Here is an 18291-nt window from a genome sequence, read left to right as displayed (position 1 = left end):
CAAAACTCATTAGTAGAGATTTTAAAAAGCAAGGAGTGGTGGTTTGTCTTGAAAGCGAAAAGTCAAAGTGAAGTCGCTCAGTAGTGTCGGACTCTTAGCAACCCCATGGACTGCAGCCCACCAGGCTCCTCCGTCCATGGGATTCTTCAGGCAAGAGTACTGGAGGTTTGCTACATATCATTAAAAGATTGAATCTCTAGGAAGATAAAAGAATGCTACAATTGTGCCTAATAACATAGCATCAAATATATAAACAAAAAGTAGACCGAAATCACAAAGAAGAACAAACATAAGTTAGGAATTTCTAAAACATACTTTTAAACAATTCAAGTGTCAAAAAGAAATATGACAGTAATAAGAAAGTACTCAGAACTAGAAAACAACAAAAATATCACGTATCAAAACGTGTGGGATGCATAAAGCAATACTTAGAGGAAATTTTATAGCCTTAAATGCTTACATTAGAAAAGAGGAAAGTTTGAAAATTGATGAACTAGACATCGCACTAAAGAGGTTAAAAATATAACAAGCCCTCTAAACATCAAAGGAAAGGGTTAGTCAGTCGTATCCATCTCTTGTGACCCCATGGGCTGTAGCCCATGAGGCTCTTCTGTCCATGGAATTCTCCAGGCAAGAATACTGGAGTGGGTTGCCATCCCCTTCTCCAGGGGATCTTCCCAACCCAGGGATCGAACCCAGGTCTCCTGCATTGCAGGCATATTCTTTACCATCTGAGCCACCAAGGAAGCAAAGAAAATAATAAAGGAAACAACTGGAAGCTAGAAAACCAGGAAACCATAGAGCTAAATCAGCAAGCTAAAAATTGGTTCTTTGAAAAGATTTTTTTAAATCTGACAAATTCTGGCAAGAATAATAAAATATAACCTTAGGAATGAAAGGGAACCTAAATAGAAGGTGAAGAAATTTTTTTTTAAGGAAGAGGTTGTTATGAAAAATCCTATGTCAATAATTTTAGGAAGAAACGGATAAATTCCTATAAAATATAAATCACCAAAAGTGACTCACATAGAAACAGAAAATCTCAAAGGTCCTATAAACATTTTTAAAAATTGTATCAGCAGTTTAAAATATCCCCAAGAAGAACACTAAGTCTAGACAGTTTTACCAATGAATCTACCAAAACCTTCATGCAACAGATAATGTCAGGCTTTTGTCATTTATTCAGAGACTAGAAAAAGAGCAAATATGCCTCAAATCATTTTATAAGATTAGTATTATCTAGACACCAAAACCTGAAAAAAACAGTATCAGAAAAAGAAGTCCCAAGCCATTATCATTCATTAAAAATTGATGCAAAAAAATTCCTAAGTTAAACTGAACCCAGCAATGCAGAAAAAAGATAATATAACATGACCAGGATAGATAGTTTCAGAACTGCAAAGTTGTTTTAGCAGTAAAAAAAAAAAAAAACTATTAATGTAATTCACCACAATAACAGATTAAAAAAGAAAAAACATATGATCACTTCAACAGATCCATAAAGAATATTCAATAAAATGTAACATCATTCATAATAAAAACTCCTAGCTTGTTAATAATCACTCAGCTTATAAATTTCATAGTTGGTGGCGAAATATAAATATTCCATTTTCAATTAGATCAGATAAGAATACTCTCTATTATCAGTTGTACAGAGTATTAAACTTATGGTCCTAGTCAGTACAGTCAGACAAGAAAAGCAAATAGTTAAAAAGAAAAAGAAATTAAAAGTACACAGAAGAATCAAAAATTTTAAAGAGCCAGTTCTTTGGATGAAAAATAACCATAAAATAGAGGAAATGCTATTAAGCCTAGTGAAGCAAAAAATAAAATAAAATAGCATAAATTACAAAATCAGGAATGAACAGATAAAAAAACGGAACAGATACGGTAGCATTTTCTTTTATTATAGTAATATGTGTAAATCCATACCAATGTAACAAACAATATCTGATGACATCTAAGGCACCAAATTGACTGAAGACGTAGAAAGTGATCAAAGAATCTCCTCCCAAAAATAGATGCTGGGCCCAGTCTTATAAAATGAGTACAGAGCAGACACATCTTACCCAATTGTATAAAATATGTATTCCTGAAGATCTCCTATAATTCAAAACTCACATCATATAACCACCATTTTCAAGAAAAGATGATAGGTATCCCGTTTACCAGCTAAACCATAAATACAATTCATTTGGCCACCACCTTTTAAATTACATGACTCTTAATCATTTTTTAAATTTAGATTGATTCACATTATTACACATTTTATACACAAAACAAGGCTATTAAAATACCATGCAATTTCCAATTTGCATGATTCAGATTCATAAAGAATCCCTCTCATGTATTTTCAAACCTTTAAACAATCATTCTCATCTCTTAGAGACTGTTTAAGAGCACAGAAAATGAGAGTACACCTCAGAAAATATTTTATGAAACTCATTTAAAATCCTGATAGCAAAATCTAACAAAGACAACCTAAAAGTAATACATATGAATAAATATGCAAAAATCCTACATAAATAATGACAAATCTAAGTCAATAACTAACACATACCAAAACTTCTCCTTGCAAACTTCCCCTTAACCAGGATTAACAAAAACCAATCATTCTCTCTGCTAACAATTGAAGGTCCAGAGCAGACGAAAGCCTGCAGCTAATCTAATTCACCCACTGCAGCTCCCAGAGATGAGCCGAATGTTCACCAAGAATTGTTTGTTCCCAAATCTGCTCATGCCAGTTGTATTAATTTTGTAATTGGATCAATAAGCATTATAAATACATATAATTTGAATTTTAAAAGAAAGGGCATTTTATCTATGAAAATTAATTTAGTTATTGATGTTTTTAATTTAGCTATTGATTAATTTAGCTAAATTGATGTTTTTTAATGGTGAAAATTAAGTATGAGTGAAGCGACCAAAAAAAGGTGTGAGGGGATCTTAAACATTAAAAGAACTCCACATTCAGGTTCTTTTGCACCTACCATTAAGATCTCAAAAACTTTAATAAACCTAAAGGAAAAATAATAAGTAATATATTTTAGATGTGTTTTATACCAGAAGGACAACATAACATTCCAATAGCAGATTCAAATTTAAAGAGGCCTTGGCATATATCAAATGATTGTCAAATGAAGATACATGGATATGATTAAAAAGAAAATGTTTATGGTACTTATATTTGACTTTTAATGAGTTCCTATTAAACCGACTTTTTCAGTTAGCCAACCAACTACCTATCCTGATTGACTGCATAAGAAGACTTCATTTGTAGTCAGTTATAATACCACGACCATTTGACTGATTTGGGTTTACCTCAGGAATGCAGGATAATTATATGTATCAATATATATATGTATGAACAGAACAATGGAAAACAAAATGATCATCTTGATAAATGGCACTGGATAATATTAAACTCCCATGTCTAATTTTTAAGCTATTAATCTTGTGGCTCAGCTGGTAAAGAATCTGCCTGCAACGCAGGAGACCTGGGTTCAATCCCTGGGTTGGGAAGATCCCCTGGAGAAGAGAAAGGCTACTCACTCCAGTATTCTGGCCTGGAGAATTCCATGGACTGTATAGCCCATGGGGTTGCAAAGAGTCAGACACGACTAAGTGACTTTCACTTCACAAGATCAAAAATATTTACCTGAAACTACCAATCATTATCATAATTAATTAATGGGAAAATGACAGAGAATTTCTCATTAGAATCAGTAACTAAATAAATTTGCTCACTAGCATCTCAATTACTAAATGTTATTCTGAAAAAAGGAATAAGGTAAAACTATTACAAAGAAAGTGACATATTTATTATTGTTTGAAGAAAACAATCTTAGCTGCTTGAAGAATTCAACTGAATCAATTAACCACTGTCAGAAGTAACAAAGGCACTTAATCAAGAGTCTGTTTCAAAGTAAGTATACAAAAAAAAATGTTGTTTTCCATATTCTAGCAATAACCAGCTAGACAAAATAATAAGAAAAAAAAAGATATTCCATTCGGGTAGCAAAATGGGCTATAAAATGCCTAAGAATAGACTTAACAAGAAATGCACTAGACCTATTTAAAGTAAACGAAAAAAACTCTTCTAAGGGACATAAAATAAGACAGTTATAAAAATTAAGAAATTAGGACTTTCCTGGTGATCCAGTGGTTAAGAATCCACCTGCCAGTGCAGGGGACACGGGTTCAATCCCGGTGCAGGATGATCCCACAAGCTGCGAATCAACTAAGCCCAGGTACCACAACTACTGAGACCCGCACACCCTACAGCCCGTCGCCACTGCAGCGAGAGCCCGTGCACCGTGGCAGGGAGGAGCCCCACTTGCTCAACGAGAAAACCTACACGCAGCCACAAAGACCCAAGTGCAGTCGAAAACAAATACAGAATCTTTCAGTCTTTTTTTAAAAAAGAAATTCAATGTCCAGGGATGGGAGAAGAGTTAAACCTTTATGGATATTCACACAATGGAATGACAGGCAAGCATTTTGTAAAGAATATAAAGATATGGAAAAACATCTACGATATACTTTTAAGTAAAAGAAAATTCAGATTTTTAAAGTCTGATAAGATTCAGATTTTATTTTGTAAGTATTAATGTGCATAAGAGATATCTATAAATAGAGGCACATCAAAATCTTAAGTGTTCCTCTCCACCTGGTAGGAATACAGGTGGTTTTAACTTTCCTGCCTTATACTTTATTGTGTTTTCTGTATTTTCTACAACAGATAAATCAGAAAACAGTTAAAATATAGATTGCCTCCTCCTAGAAGCCATAAAGCACCCAATACAGCAATGTCTCCTCTTGACACCATGAATGAAATTTTACTTTCAGGAGGTCCTATATCTTAGGTTCCCCCTACGGGCCTGGGGCTCCCCTTGGCCCTCAGCATGAGACTTCGGGAGTGTATATTGAAAGCTAGACACAACAGCCATCTTCCTGGAAAGACCCATGACCCGTAAAGATAACACCTAGGAAATCAGCCCTGGAGGACAGCAGCAGCACTAACGGGAACTGCAGGTGTGAGCTGCGGGCCCAGCAGAGCACTCAGCACCTGCTGGGGACAGCCAGGGTTCTGCAGTACCACAGGCCTCTTGCCCACAGAGGCCTCTCATGTCCTGCATCCCAGCGGTCAGGGTCCAGAGACTTCCCTGTTTCCCCTGGCCCATGCAATCCCAACCAAGACCTCAGCCCTCACGCAGGGAAGCAGGATGAAGGTAAATCCCAGGATGCACCAAGCCCCATCTGTTTCTGAGACTCTTCCCTTAGCTTTTTCCCCATCCCTCCATTACTGCACAGGGCAGCTTAACTGTTTTCTGCCAGGGCTCAGAAAACTCCTTTCTTCCCCTCCCACCCCCCACCTCCTCTGCTCCCTTCCTAACTCCCTAACCCCACCCAGTCCCCCCGGGGAAATCAAGGTGCCCACAAATAGGTAAACAATACATACATGAAGACTGGATGGAGAAGATGCCATGTTAGTGGGGGCCAAGCCCGAGAGACCATCTGCAAACTACAAATTAAACACGCTGGTTAGCAACAGGATTAGAAAAGCCAAGTCAGGGAAGACTAGATGGTCCCAGGGAAGCAGAACTCTCTGAGTAGGCACCCTCTGCTCTCTCTCCAGGGAGGTACAAAAGCTGTGGGAGGAATGTGTGCTTTGGAGTTGGACAAGTATGGCTCCAAATCCTGGCCCCAGTGCTCTACGTGACCCTGACCTCTCTGCATCAGCATCCCCGTCTGGAGAACGGGCACAAGCCTTGAACTGCCACAGAGCAGCAGCAAGTGTGGATGAGATGAAGGCTGTGCACGCCGAGGACAAGGTGAGGCACACGCGAGGGCTCAGTCCATGCCTGTCTCCCGCCTGCTTTCTTAGAGCCCTGGGCGCCACTGACTCCACGCTCACCTGCCCTCCCAGCCTTTCAATCATCCTGACCTCAGACATCCACCAAGCTCTGCATCATCGCTGGTGGTTTCTCCTAACAGCTGAGCCACACCAACCCCTGCTTGGGCACCATTCCTAAGCCAGCGCAGGTTTCTGAGTCTTCTGTCCTCAAGGACAGACATCAGGGCATCGTACGACTTCGCCCCAAACCAATCTCATAGACGTGCCACCTCTTAATACAGAAAACCTGCTGCCTTCTCCTTTGGCATCAGATCCTTGCCTGCAATCTCACGGTATGGTGAATCCAGTTTATAGGACGAATCCTTGGGCTGCGGGGTCCAGGAGAGCCTTGGTGGGGGTCAGGGCTACAGGCAGGGTGACATTTTGGGGGCCCACTAAAATAGTTCTGGAAGAGGTGATGGGGTCCTGGGGGGACACATTCCAGTCTAGGTGGAGGTGGCCAGGAGATGCCTTGTGGGCAGAGGAGACAGGAGTTGTGAAGGGCAGAGGTGTGAATAAAGCAGCACTGCCAGGGTAAACAGTCCGGGAGACAGGTGAAGGGGGAGTGACTGGAGCGGGGAGGAGACAAGCGGGGACCCAGAGCTGCCAGGAGGGAGGCAGGGGGGCAGCCTGGGGCAGGGGGCTCTGGGAGTCTCCACAAGAGGCCAAGCCCCAGTGTCCTTCCTTCCTTGGCAGGAAGGTGCGGGGAGACCCATTCGCCTGGGGTCAGGGAAACACAGAAGAAGTCGTCTGGGAACTCACAGTCCCCTCCCTGATCTGTGAAGAGAGCCTCACTGAGGGGGACCCTGGCCTCCCCTAAACCAGCCCTCGGCTGTTTAGGCCCAGGAGCACAGGCAGGAGGGCAGAACGGCCGGGCACGCAGCCACGCCGCTGGAGGATTCCAGGGGGCTGGCTGCATGTGGCGTGACCCTTGAATCGACCAGATGAACTCCACGTGAAGCCCTCAGCGGCCCAGAGACTGGCCCAGCCAGGCAGCAGCTCTGCCCCTCTGGTTCTCATCCTGAACCTCACAGAAGCCTTATTGTTATTTTTAATACAGATCGTTTTTAGAAAGGTGAGAGGGAAACCGGCAGTTCACCAGTGCAAGAGGGAGAAAAAATAAAGCTAAACATAGTTGCTCCAAAGGTCTGCGCCAGCTTCCGAAATTACACGTTCTCCTTTGGGATCCGGGCATAATTTGCTGCTCCGGTTCTGGGAGCACGTTCCCACCTTCACGGCGTCCCAGAGACTAAAACCGGAGCAGGCGGCTCAAAATTAGCCCGAGCCGGGAGCCAGGGAGCAGCCAGCCCCAGCACCCCACCCCACGCCCGTGGAGAGCAAGCCTCCCGACTCCTCCTGCACACTAGCCTGCATTTCCCCCAGAGCCTCCCAGGCCCATCACACACATATGAGTACATACACACACACACACACACACACACACACTCAGTACACCATCACACACACGCAGTCAACACACACACTGTCAACATACACACACCGCCTGCCACCAAGCCTTTGCCCCACTCCTCTGCCCACCAGGGGAGAAGGCAATGGCAACCCACTCCAGTACTCTTGCCTGGAAAATCCCATGGATGGAGGAGCCTGGTGGGCTGCAGTCCATGGCGTGGCTAAGAGTCGGACACGACTGAGCGACTTCACTTTCACTTTTCACTTTCATGCATTGGAGAAGGAAATGGCAACCCACTCCAGTGTTCTTGCCTGGAGAATCCCAGAGGCAGGAGAGCCTGGTGGGCTGCCGTCTATGGGGTCGCACAGAGTCGGACACAACTGAAGCGACTTAGCAGCAGCAGCAGCTGCCCACCAGAAAAGGCCTCCTCTCCCCACTGCTGTTCTAATCCCTCTCACCAGCCCCCTCAGAGAAGCTCCCCTGATGATCTAGTCCACACTGACCCTGCAGGCCCAGTGTCCCAGATCTTGGTGTCCCTGCTAAGCGAGCATTCACGGCTTTGCCATCACTCTCATCATCTCATATGGATCCACAGTACCGACCTCCTGTTTCTGCCCACCAGAGGGGACACTTCCCAAGAGCTCTCTCTTCCTCTTTACCCTTCCTCAGGCCACACACATCCCCCCACCCAAGTCCCTGGAGACTCCAAGAGGATACTCCTACCGATGGTGGTCTCTCAGAGCAACAGGAAAGGGTCACCTTGACGGGCGGCTCCCATGCCTGGAGGTGGGTGATGTGGGGAATAGGCAAGGGGTGTCACCCTGACGTGGGCCTCAAGACCCTCTAGGGAATGGCGGGGAGCCAGCTCCAGGTGTGTTCCTGCACCACTTCTCCTCCCCTTGTCATCTTCAGAACACAAGAACTAGTAGATGAGGAGGCGAAGACCCCAGGTTTGTTTGAAGGTAAAAGTAGAGCCTGATTCAGACTCAGAGGCAGATGAGACAGGGAGAGCAGCCTGGAGTAGGGGAGGCGGCGGGGTCAGACTCAGAGGCAGAGTGAGACAGGGAGAGCAGCCTGGAGTGGGGGATGCGGCGGGGGGAGAAGGACAGGACAGAGGAAATGCTGGGAGCGGTTCATTCACATTGTCTTCCTGGTTGGAGGCATTGTCTGTCTGTTCATTATTTTTCTATATTTTCCCAACTGTAGACAACAGACATATATTTATAATCAGAGAAAAATGAATATATCCTTTATTTTGAGGAGCGCACTAGACAGAATGAAACACCTCTGAGCCCCTCTGTGAGGACACCCCTGGCCTGCCCTCAGAAAGTCAGGCATCAAGGCCACGACACTTACAGCAGCAGCACTGAGCTTGCACACACGTCTGCTCCCGCCCCCCACCTCTCATGCACACTTACCCACGCACATACACTCACACCACCCCATCCCCAGCCTACGGTTCTGAAATCTACACAAAGGACAGCCGCACAGACCGAGAATACACTGAGGGGTTACTATGTGAGAGTTCATCTTATCCCAGTGCCCTAGAGAAGAGTCCAGGAGGCCACGACCCTCCTCACCCCCAGAGATGGGTGCCCACTTTTGAACCCTGGAAGGCCAAGTGGACAGCTCTGTCTCATACGTCCATTTCAGATCATCTCCAGAACTGGCCACTCTTGACAGACCAAAAGATTTCTAGAAACCTGAGAAACACTCAGCCGTGGTGGGCAACCCAGTGACCTGAGCATCAGGTCATTGGGACTTTCTAGCATGTGCAGCTCATCCCAGGAAATGGGCAATGATGGGGAGACAGTTCTTTGGCCAAGAAGGGGCGACAGAGCAAGGAGACAGGAGGGACCAAGACAGAAGCCAGATGTGCTAAGAGAGCATTTGGAGCTGGGGAGGAGCCTTCTGCTGGGTCCACAGCCCCAGCTGGTGAGCACAGCCGAGGGGCTGTGTCACAGTGGGAGGGCTGTGTCACAGTGGGAATGGTAAGCTGGCCTGGAGACACAGGTTAGACAAACAGGAGCCAGAAAAGTCCCAGTTCTGCTAGACTTCGTGTTCCTCCAGTCCCCAGAGACCAGGGCCCTCCATCCTACCTGCAGTGGGGAAGGGGACAGGGGACAAGAGCCCAGCCAGAACTATGTGGAAAACCACTGGGTCTGGAACCCACGGTGTCCTGAGTCAGCCCCGGTCCTCCCAAGTCCTGCATGGGGGGTGTGCAAGATGGAGTCAGTGAAAGATTTCTGGACCAGCCAAATCAGATCAGTGATCTCAGAGAAAAGCGCGACACAGAATTGCTTTTTCCTGAAGCTGCCATCAGACCCCATCAAGACAGGGCTCCCTAGAGACTGGGACGGGTCTCCCTGCCGGCCTGGGGCTCCGTGACAATAAGGTTATGTGTCCTCCGCCATCAGACAGGGAGCTGGATGAGGGCAGGATCCAAACCTCCTCCACCAGAGCAGGCGGAGCTCACTGCCGCCTCTCCCTGTGGACCTGTGAGCCAGCCCCACCCTCCGCCTGGCCAGCAGCGTGAGCCGTGTCCTCCCACAAAGAGTGCCGACCCTGCTCTGGCTCCTACCCCGGCCCCGGTTCACTCATGTCAACGCCGGGAGGACGTCCAGCCTGGGCCTACTCACTGTCTGCCTCTGGCTGTGCTTGTAGCCAGCAGGACCCGACACAGCGCCTCCCCATCTGAGTCTGTGGACATTTTAAGGGCAGCACACACAGAACGGAAATCCTACTGGGCCAGCTCTGTGCTACCCCACACAGACTCAGACAGCCCGCTGAGGGGTGGGAGCCGGCGCTGGGCACCGAGCTTGGGGCTAATTATCTGCCTCATTCAGCTACAAACACCCACCCAGGCCTTGAGTGCAGCTGAATTCTGTGTATTTGCAATTTCCATTTGGGTGTCCCAGGCAAGAGAAGCTCCTCCTAAGCTCCTACAGAGAGTAGGCAGGATCCACCCACCCACCCATCTACTTATGCATCCATCCACTCATCCATCCACTCATCCATCTGTCCATCTGGGCAGGCAGACTTTCTTCGAACGCGTCCTCTAAGCCAGGCCCTGTGCTGGCATTGAGGACGCAAAAAGGAATGGGCCCCACTCACTGCCCTGAGCCTAGCCTAGGAAACATGCTAACATTTAAAGCAGCATCAGCATGACTTAAGGCAAGTGCAGTGACCCAGATAGAGACAGGACTTGCAGAAGAAGTGAAGGAGCCAGGGCAGAATCCTAGAAGGAGATGACCTCACCTAGGCTGAGTCTTGAGTGACCGGTGCTGGCCAGAGGTGTCCCCAGCAGAAAGGGTGGTGGGGTGGGGTCCTGGAGAGCCAGAGAGGTGGGAGAAGTGGGCAGCTGGGACCTTGTGGGGATGCTTAGCTCCTGTGACACTTGAGAGCAACTATAAAGCTCTTGTGTCAGCTGCAGTGTGGCCCAGGACTGAACACCAGCAATATCCCCTTGGAAGCAGCAAAACAGTGAGAGATGAGTACATGGAAAGAAGCAGAAATTCACCCTAAATGTCAGACAGAAGCCCCTGTAAGCACATCTCAGGGACAGCTTTGAGGACCCCAAGACTGACCCAGTACCCAAGGCTGTCCTCTTGCTCTCAAGGCTAATATTTGACTGATTGTTTAAAAAATTTGAACCCTTCCAAAATGCCATCCCTTCCCTAGTGAATAAATAGGCTGTGGGCCTGAGGACACATGCGTACTCTACGTAGGCTGGAAGGCTCTGCTCTAGGCAGCCCAGAAGCTCTGGGAGCCCCAGGTGCCATGGGGCAGCCAGAGTCAAGCAAAGCCAAGAGGAGGGTGACAACCTGGAGCAGATGGAACAGAGCTGTTCAAGGCTGGTGCTCACAGTGAGGTCCGTGTCCGTCTCCACTGCGATAAGGCTGGGTGGGCCCAGCCATACAGGACCCACAGCCACCCAGAGCCCAAGGTGGGAAGAGTGATCCCCCCTCAGTAAGAGATGCCACAGTTCGCCTGCCATCTGTTTGGCATTGACGCCTGGGTCACCAGGTGGAAGGGGCTTCCCTTGTGGCTCAGCTAGTAAAGAATCCGCCTGCAATGTGGGAGACCTGGGTTTGATCCCTGGATTGGGAAGATCCCTGGAGAAGGCAAAGGCTACCCACTCCAGTATTCTGGCCTGGAGAATTCCATGGACTATATAGTCCATGGAGTCACAAAGAGTCGGAAAGAGTTACAAAGAGCAAGTTTCACTTCACCAGGTGGAGCACAGAGCAAAGGACTGCCTTTTGGACACCCTGGCAGCAAGGCCCTTCTCCTGCCCCTACTCCCTCCCGCAGGTGGAGGGGATGGGGTGTGAGGGACTACTGGCTTGAACACAGACCCGTCCTTCAAGCTGCCTCCAGGGTGCCACCAAGCACAAGCCCATAGATGAATCTCCGCCCAAGGAAGGTCCTAGCAATGGGGCTGGGCACCCCGGAGACTGCCAGTCACTCCTCACCCTGTCCTTCCCTCTTTCTTGCTCCTCTCACCTGATTTCCTGGTGATCGCCAGGGGCAAGCCCTCCACGTGGCCTTCAAGGTGCAGGGCCGTTTTTCTCAGATGCTTTGGGTCTTGCCCGGTAGACCCACAGGGTTTCCCACAAGCCCCCGCCCTGCTCCCATCCAGGCTGAAATCTCCTAACTGGGTCCCTCCATCTGTCAAGTGTCAGCCACCAGGTTATGGGAGAGTGCCTTATGGAGGCTGTGTGATGAGGAAGGGGAGCAAGGCGGGGGGAGAGGGTAAACCAGGCGGCTCTCGATGGAGCCAGTGTCTGTCCCCAGGGACCCTTCCTACCTGGATGGGGATGAGGGGCTCCTTGTCATCGATGTCAATCAGCACATCTTCCCCAGGACTGAGTAAGCTCACGTCATCTGAAGGGAGAGCAGTGTCCAGGCCTGAGAGGGGCTCCCCTGGGGACTCACCCTTCCCGAGCCGTGAGACTCGGCCTTGGGTCTCACCACACTTCTCACTCATGTCTTCCTCTTCTTCCCCCCGTCCTTCCCTCTCCCAGCATCATCCTTCACACTCCCCGTCTCCCCAGTTCCCTCTCTCCTCATCCCTTTGATCCCTGCATCTCCCTCTCCTGTGGCCTTTTCCACATGGTCTCTTACCACAGCATCGACCCCCACTCCCTGGAGGATCCAGCCTGGGGCCAGATGATGCCCTGAGGAAGACAAGATTCCCGCCCTTCCCTCCCGTCAGCTGGGCAAAATTCATTCTCATTCAGGTAAGAGGAGGGCTTCAGAACGTGTCTCAGCTGGGAAGCCCACCTGCCCCAGCACCCCCTGCCCGCCCCCTCCACCAGTCAAGAGCCCCTCCCCTACCTGGGCCACCCTGTGGGGACGGACTCTCCTCTGAGTAAGGATCACACAGGAAGCCCTCCAGGGAGCGGATGGTACACTGGCCCACCACGGGCCGGCGGCCAAACTGGCGGTTATCAATGACCTTGACCACGATGGGGGGACAGTACAGCTCCTCCCTGGGCAGCATCTGGGTGGAGGAAGAGGGAAGCTCTGGACAGCAGCCTGACCTCATCTCTGGGAGGTCTCAGAAGGAGGAGAGCCCTTCTTCCCAGGACAAGTCCAAGGAGCAGAAAATGACTCTCAGTCTACACCTAACCCCCAAGGGCCGTCAATCCAAAGCGGTGGTCAGCTGAGCCCAGGAGCGGGCCGGTGGGGCAGAAGCCACCCACCTCTGTCTGCCTCTTGAATGCTGCATGCAGAGGCTGACTTTCCCCTCAAGCTTTAACCCCCAAACACACCCAACTCAGCCCAAAGTCAAAACAAGTCTCCTTTCCCTGAACCCTCACTGGCCGGGGAAGGGGAGAAGGGAGAAGCTGGCCCGGGACTCAACAGTTCTCGCAGACAGACCCCCCCAAGTGGATACTCAAGAGTTGGCTTCCAGACCCAGATTCTTCTCCCCCAACCCTAAAAGCACTTTGAACACAACTTGAAATGATTTATATTCTCTCCTTCGGTGGCGTCTTTGGCTCAGCCAAGAGGAGACTCCTGTTGACAGCCATTGGGCCTGGAATTTCTAAAGCACTTTCATCCTGCAAACCATTTTCCTTCCCTCAGACTTGCCTTACTCTGGTCACTAAGCCCAGGCAAACCAGGTTGCTGAGGGGGCTGGGGCCGAGGGCCACGGGGGTGGCCTCTGCAAGGCCTGGGGTTGGGGAGGACTAGGTCCAGGAAGATTTGGAGGAATCCCTGAAGGTCAGAGCCCTGGCAGATGGCACTGGGGGACTGAGGCCTGCCCTGAGAGAGGAAACAGCCATGGGTGGGTCCTTGGGACTCCCGTGGACTCGGGATCTGGGGAGGCGGAACCAAGCTGGCGCCCTCTGTGCTGCGCACAGGCTGCAGCTCCTCCAGGAAGGAGACAGCGAGCATTTCCTCCCGTTCTCAAAGGAGGTGGGAAAGAGACCGTGAGCCAGGAGCCCAGGCTGCCTGGGGCTGCGAGGAAATTCTAAGCACCAGGACTCTGGTAGGTAGCAGACTGCAGGGAGGTCAGGCTCACCACTTCCATGAAGAGGGTGCAGATGTCAAAGTTGGGGTTCTTCCGGAGGTTCTTGATGACACAGGATTGTACAGACTGGCCCCCACACTCCACCACCAGGCTCGGGGAGGACACGCTGGCCAGCTGGTAGCTCTTCATGTTCCGAAGACCCCACGCCAGGATCTAGGGGTGAAGAGTGAAGAGAGCAGCTGGAAAGGCCCCAGGCCCGGGCAAGGCTGGGCCAGGAAAGGGGAGGCCCGCACCCCGACCCCCGTGATGGGGGCAGGCTCACCTCGATGGCGGTTCGCTGGAGAACCGGCTTGATGTTCTGGGGGACCATGTAGATGTTGGCCTCCCTCTGGGGCGGCGGGTAGGGCAGGTCCGTGTCCTCTGACTGCAGGGCACGGGGTAGAAGGGAGACAAGGGCAGGAGGAAGCCCAAGGCAGAAAGACAAGAAAGGAGGACAGACGGGATGGAAAGAAAGTGCATGTGTGGAGAGACACAGAAATAGAGCGGCGGGGACACAGAAGGGGGCAAGCGGGCAGACAGAACAAGAGCTGTCAGTTTCCCAGGCACCCCCTTCTCCAGGTCACAACGCCAGCACCTCGGCCCAGGGATCAGGTGAGTCTGTTTCAGACAAGCCCTGGGCCACGACTCCTCCCGCCAATGAGCCATCCGGGGGTCCCAGCCCCTGTCACACACACGTGCACACACGTGCACCGTCCAGCCCAACCCGACACGTCCACTTCTGCCCATCTCAGTCCCAAGAGGACCACGTGCCCACCTGCTAGCCTCTCCCGCGTCCAGCTCAGACCCTCCCAACTGATCACCCACCCTGTGTTCCATCTCCAGCCCCCACAGATCCACACCCACAGACACCGGCCAGCCCCCAAATCCCACCTCTCGCACCTGTCCTGAGGTGTGACACACCTGAGCAGAACACTTGCACTGCGAGCCAGAAGAGGTGCTTACAAACAGGAGGAGGGGCTAGAAAAGCCTGCCACCCCAGGCACCAAAGGGCCTACTGGGGAGGCGCCTCCACACCGTGGGCAAGAGGTCAGGGTGGCAATTTTGCCTGCTATGGGGCGGCCAAAAAAGACCTGGGCAAGAATCCTGAAGAACTATTAATACATAGGGAAGCGGGCGAAGCACTAGAAACAGGTATCCCTGTGGATTAGACAACTACCACGTCTGGCAGTGGTTATGAACACGGGCTCCGGGTGTGAATGAATCCCAACTCCACCACTTACTGAGTTAAATAAGTTATTGCACTTCTCTATGGCTCAAGGGTTTTCATCTACAAAATGGTTACTAAAAATTATCAACCTCTAACGCTTGATGTGAGGCTTGAAGAAGCTGATAACATTTAAAAGAGTTCCTGGTTCACGTAAATTCTCAATAGGAGTCCACATGGCAACTTTGTGACAATTAGAAAAAGATGTCCCTTTCTTAAAGCTCTTTACTTCCATGTCAGAAAATCATCCTAGGTCACTAGTTTATTGGAACAAGACACTTTACTGCCACCTGCTGGAATGCTATAATAAATACCGATATCCGATGCCTGCCCTGGAAGTCCCACTCCCGGAGACCCAGTGCACCCACGCACTGCACAACCTGAACACCCGTCTACGAAGGCCCTGACACCCAGGAAACGTCAGCCACAAATCCAAGGGCTGTGATGTGCGCTCTACAGAGCTTGCCTCACATAACTGCATTAAGAAACAATGGAGTCATCGGATTCGTTCTCCAAGCTGACTTGCTCTGGGTTCCTTCTCAAAGGATGTTGCATCCATCTGCAGATGCTCTGACGTCGATGGGGGGACAGCTGGAGCACTGAAACACATCAGCTTCCTCCCACCTCGGCCCTTCACAGCCAACCCCAGCTGTCACTCCTGCCCACAGCACACTGACCTGCGGCAGTGCTGATTTCTAAAATCAAACCAGACCTTGGTCCTAGTCCTAACCTTGCGGCTTCTGAGCTATTTGACCTTGGGCAAATTATTCAAACTCTGTGGTCCAGGACTCTCATGTGAAGACCCAGGATGACACCCTTACAAAATTGCTCTGAGAATTTAACAAGAGAACAAATATGAAGTGCTTCTGGCACATGAGAGGTGCTTAATCAAGAGCAGGGACTGTAGTGATCAGTGCACTGTTGGTAGTGCCACTGTTTTCATCACTAGTGTTGCTGCTGACCAACCCCACTGACTGAGCAGAGCTGAGCCATCAGAGGCACCTCTCAGAACAGCACCAGCTTCATAGCTATCCCAGTGTCACCAAAGCACAATGTGAAGAAATTCATCATTTTCCTCCAGACCCCCAAGGCAGGTGACAAGATGCAGGAAGCACCCACATTCTCAGAATGAGCAACAGATGCCATCAGAAGGAAGAGTGATGAGCAGGGCGGCCCTGGGCGCACCTGGGGGCTGCTGTGCACGCCACAGTCCACATGACTGGTGCCCCAGAGGGTGGGGGCAGAGCCCGCAGTGGCCTGGCCACTGCGGATGTGCCTGACTTGGTGTCCACCCTTGGCACTCCAAGGCTGCCTGCTGTGACAACTGCGTAGCAGGGGTCACTTCACTTTTAAAAAGGTTATGCCTGGAAGCCTGCTCGTGGCCTGCTCGAGGCCAATGCCCAGCCAACCGTGGGCCCAAGGCCAAAAGTCCATGATAAAATGGACAAGTAGAAGAGGTCAGGAAGGGAGCAGCCCCAGGCTCCTGGGTGGGGAGGCAGGAAGACCAAACCTTCCTCACACGGTTGCAATGTTCTCCTGAAATCACCGGGAAAACTCAGGAATATATTTCCCCCTAGAACACTTCTCTCCAGGCCCCCAAACTCTGGGCCGTGTCCCTTTGGTTGCTTGTCCCTCACTTCCATGGCCCACCGTCCTGCTGGGCTCCCCCGAGCTCCCCATGAGGACACTTGTGTCTCCGTGCGGCGGCCCAGGCTCCCCACTGCAGGAACCTGGTCACGGAGGAGGACAGGGAACAAGAACCTGGAGAAGACTGGGCTCCAATACCGTTGGCAGGAGGCCCTGGAGGAAGAAGGCAGGTGCACACAGCTGCGGAGGCCAGGCCCGGCCGGCAGGAGGAGAGAAGCAGAAAGAGCGGTTAGGGGAGTGTCCACGGGGCAGCTTACCAGGCACAAGGCCCCCCATTCTCATCCCAAGGCCACCTCCATCCACCATGCCTCCCTCAGGAGCCCTTTGCTGCCACTCCCCAGAATTCCCACCTCTGTGGGACTCCCTCCTCCTGCCGGGTGTCACGCGGTCCTCTGTCCCCTCCCCACTGAGCACACTGCAGTGCACGCAGGTGCCTCTCATCGTCACGGTGCGTCTGTGCCTCCCCACGCTCTGCTCCCTGAGCTGGTCTCATCCAGCCCTCCCCAGCTCTCCACGCTATCCGCTGCCTGTTCCCCTTCCCCGTTTACAGATGGTCCCGAGATGGCCTCTCGGGTCTGTCCACGCCTTCTCTCTGTGCCTACTCTTCCCTCGCTTCCCGAAAAGGGCTGCGTCCATCCCCCACCCCTGCCTCACTTCCAGGCCACCCTCGGCCCCACGCACTCGCTCTGTCCTCTGCACCCCCTCCCTGGAAATTTCTCTCTCCAAAATTAACAACAACCTGCCGGTAGCTCAGACACAGCTCACAGGCTCCTAGCTCTCCCCCTCCCTCATCAGCATCTGGCCCGCTGACCTCAGCCTCCCTCCTAAAACGGTCCCTTTGGTTCCTCACCGCTGGCCTCTCTGCCCTCTCTACCCGCTCCTCAGCCCAGCCCTCTCCTAGGCTTTCTTCTCCCACACGTCTCTCCTAAGCCCCAGACTCACATTCCAGCCTTACTGCTATTTCATCCATGTGTCCTTCCAGCTTCTCACACTGAACTTGTCCCAAACTGGATTCTCGAAGCTCCCCCTCAAACCTACTCTCTTCAAATGTCATCTCAGAAGCCAGTCCCACCATCCACCCGGACAGCCAAGCCACGAAGCCGCATGCCACCTTGGCTCTCCTTCCCCTCCGTTGGTCCCCAAGCCTTAGAGACCTGTCCCCTACAGCTCTCCCATATCCACACACCCGTCTTCTTTCCTGAGTTTGGTTCACTACCCTCTTTTGCCTCCTCCTAAGTGACATCTTGGGCTTCCCTGACGGCTCAGCAGTATATAATCCACCTGCGATGCAGGAGACGCAGGTTCAATCCCTGGGTTGGGAAGATCCTCTGGAGAAGGAAATGGCAAGCCATTCCAGTATTCTTGCCTGGGAGATCCCATGGACAGAGGAGCTGGGCAGGCTATAGTCCATGGGGTCGCAAATGAGTCAGACCAACTTAGTGACTAAACAACAACAACATAAGTTCTATCTGGCATCTGCTTTCTGGCATCTGGCATCTGATATCTGGCATCGCCTTCCAACAATGAATGAGAACTGTACTCTGCAGCCAGGAGGTAATTTCTAAGAATGTCACTCTGTTTAAAACCCTTCAA

At 50.5% G+C, this 18291-nt stretch overlaps 1 protein-coding gene across 16 annotated transcripts in view; it reads right to left on the bottom strand.

Annotated features, from left to right (window-relative positions):
• DYSF (dysferlin) overlaps nucleotides 1-18291 on the bottom strand; it is a 225314-nt gene that overhangs the window by 55772 nt on the left and 151251 nt on the right. For 8 of the 16 annotated variants that reach the window (XM_070379785.1, XM_070379787.1, XM_070379790.1 and 5 more), the window contains 5 exons: nucleotides 14110-14211; nucleotides 13839-14000; nucleotides 12647-12812; nucleotides 12117-12193; nucleotides 5462-5524 (listed from right to left, as the gene is read on the bottom strand). In XM_070379785.1, coding sequence (XP_070235886.1) covers nucleotides 5462-5524; nucleotides 12117-12193; nucleotides 12647-12812; nucleotides 13839-14000; nucleotides 14110-14211 — 570 coding nt within the window. The remainder of the gene's footprint in view (nucleotides 1-5461; nucleotides 5525-12116; nucleotides 12194-12646; nucleotides 12813-13838; nucleotides 14001-14109; nucleotides 14212-18291) is intronic. The other 8 variants (XM_005891741.3, XM_070379792.1, XM_070379796.1 and 5 more) reach the window with 1 other exon arrangement.

The sequence above is a fragment of the Bos mutus genome, chromosome 11, assembly GCF_027580195.1.
Source record: "Bos mutus isolate GX-2022 chromosome 11, NWIPB_WYAK_1.1, whole genome shotgun sequence".
Taxonomy (NCBI): domain Eukaryota; kingdom Metazoa; phylum Chordata; class Mammalia; order Artiodactyla; family Bovidae; genus Bos; species Bos mutus.
The sequence above is the reverse complement of the archived record's forward strand: the minus strand, read 5'-3'. Positions and strand labels throughout refer to the sequence as shown.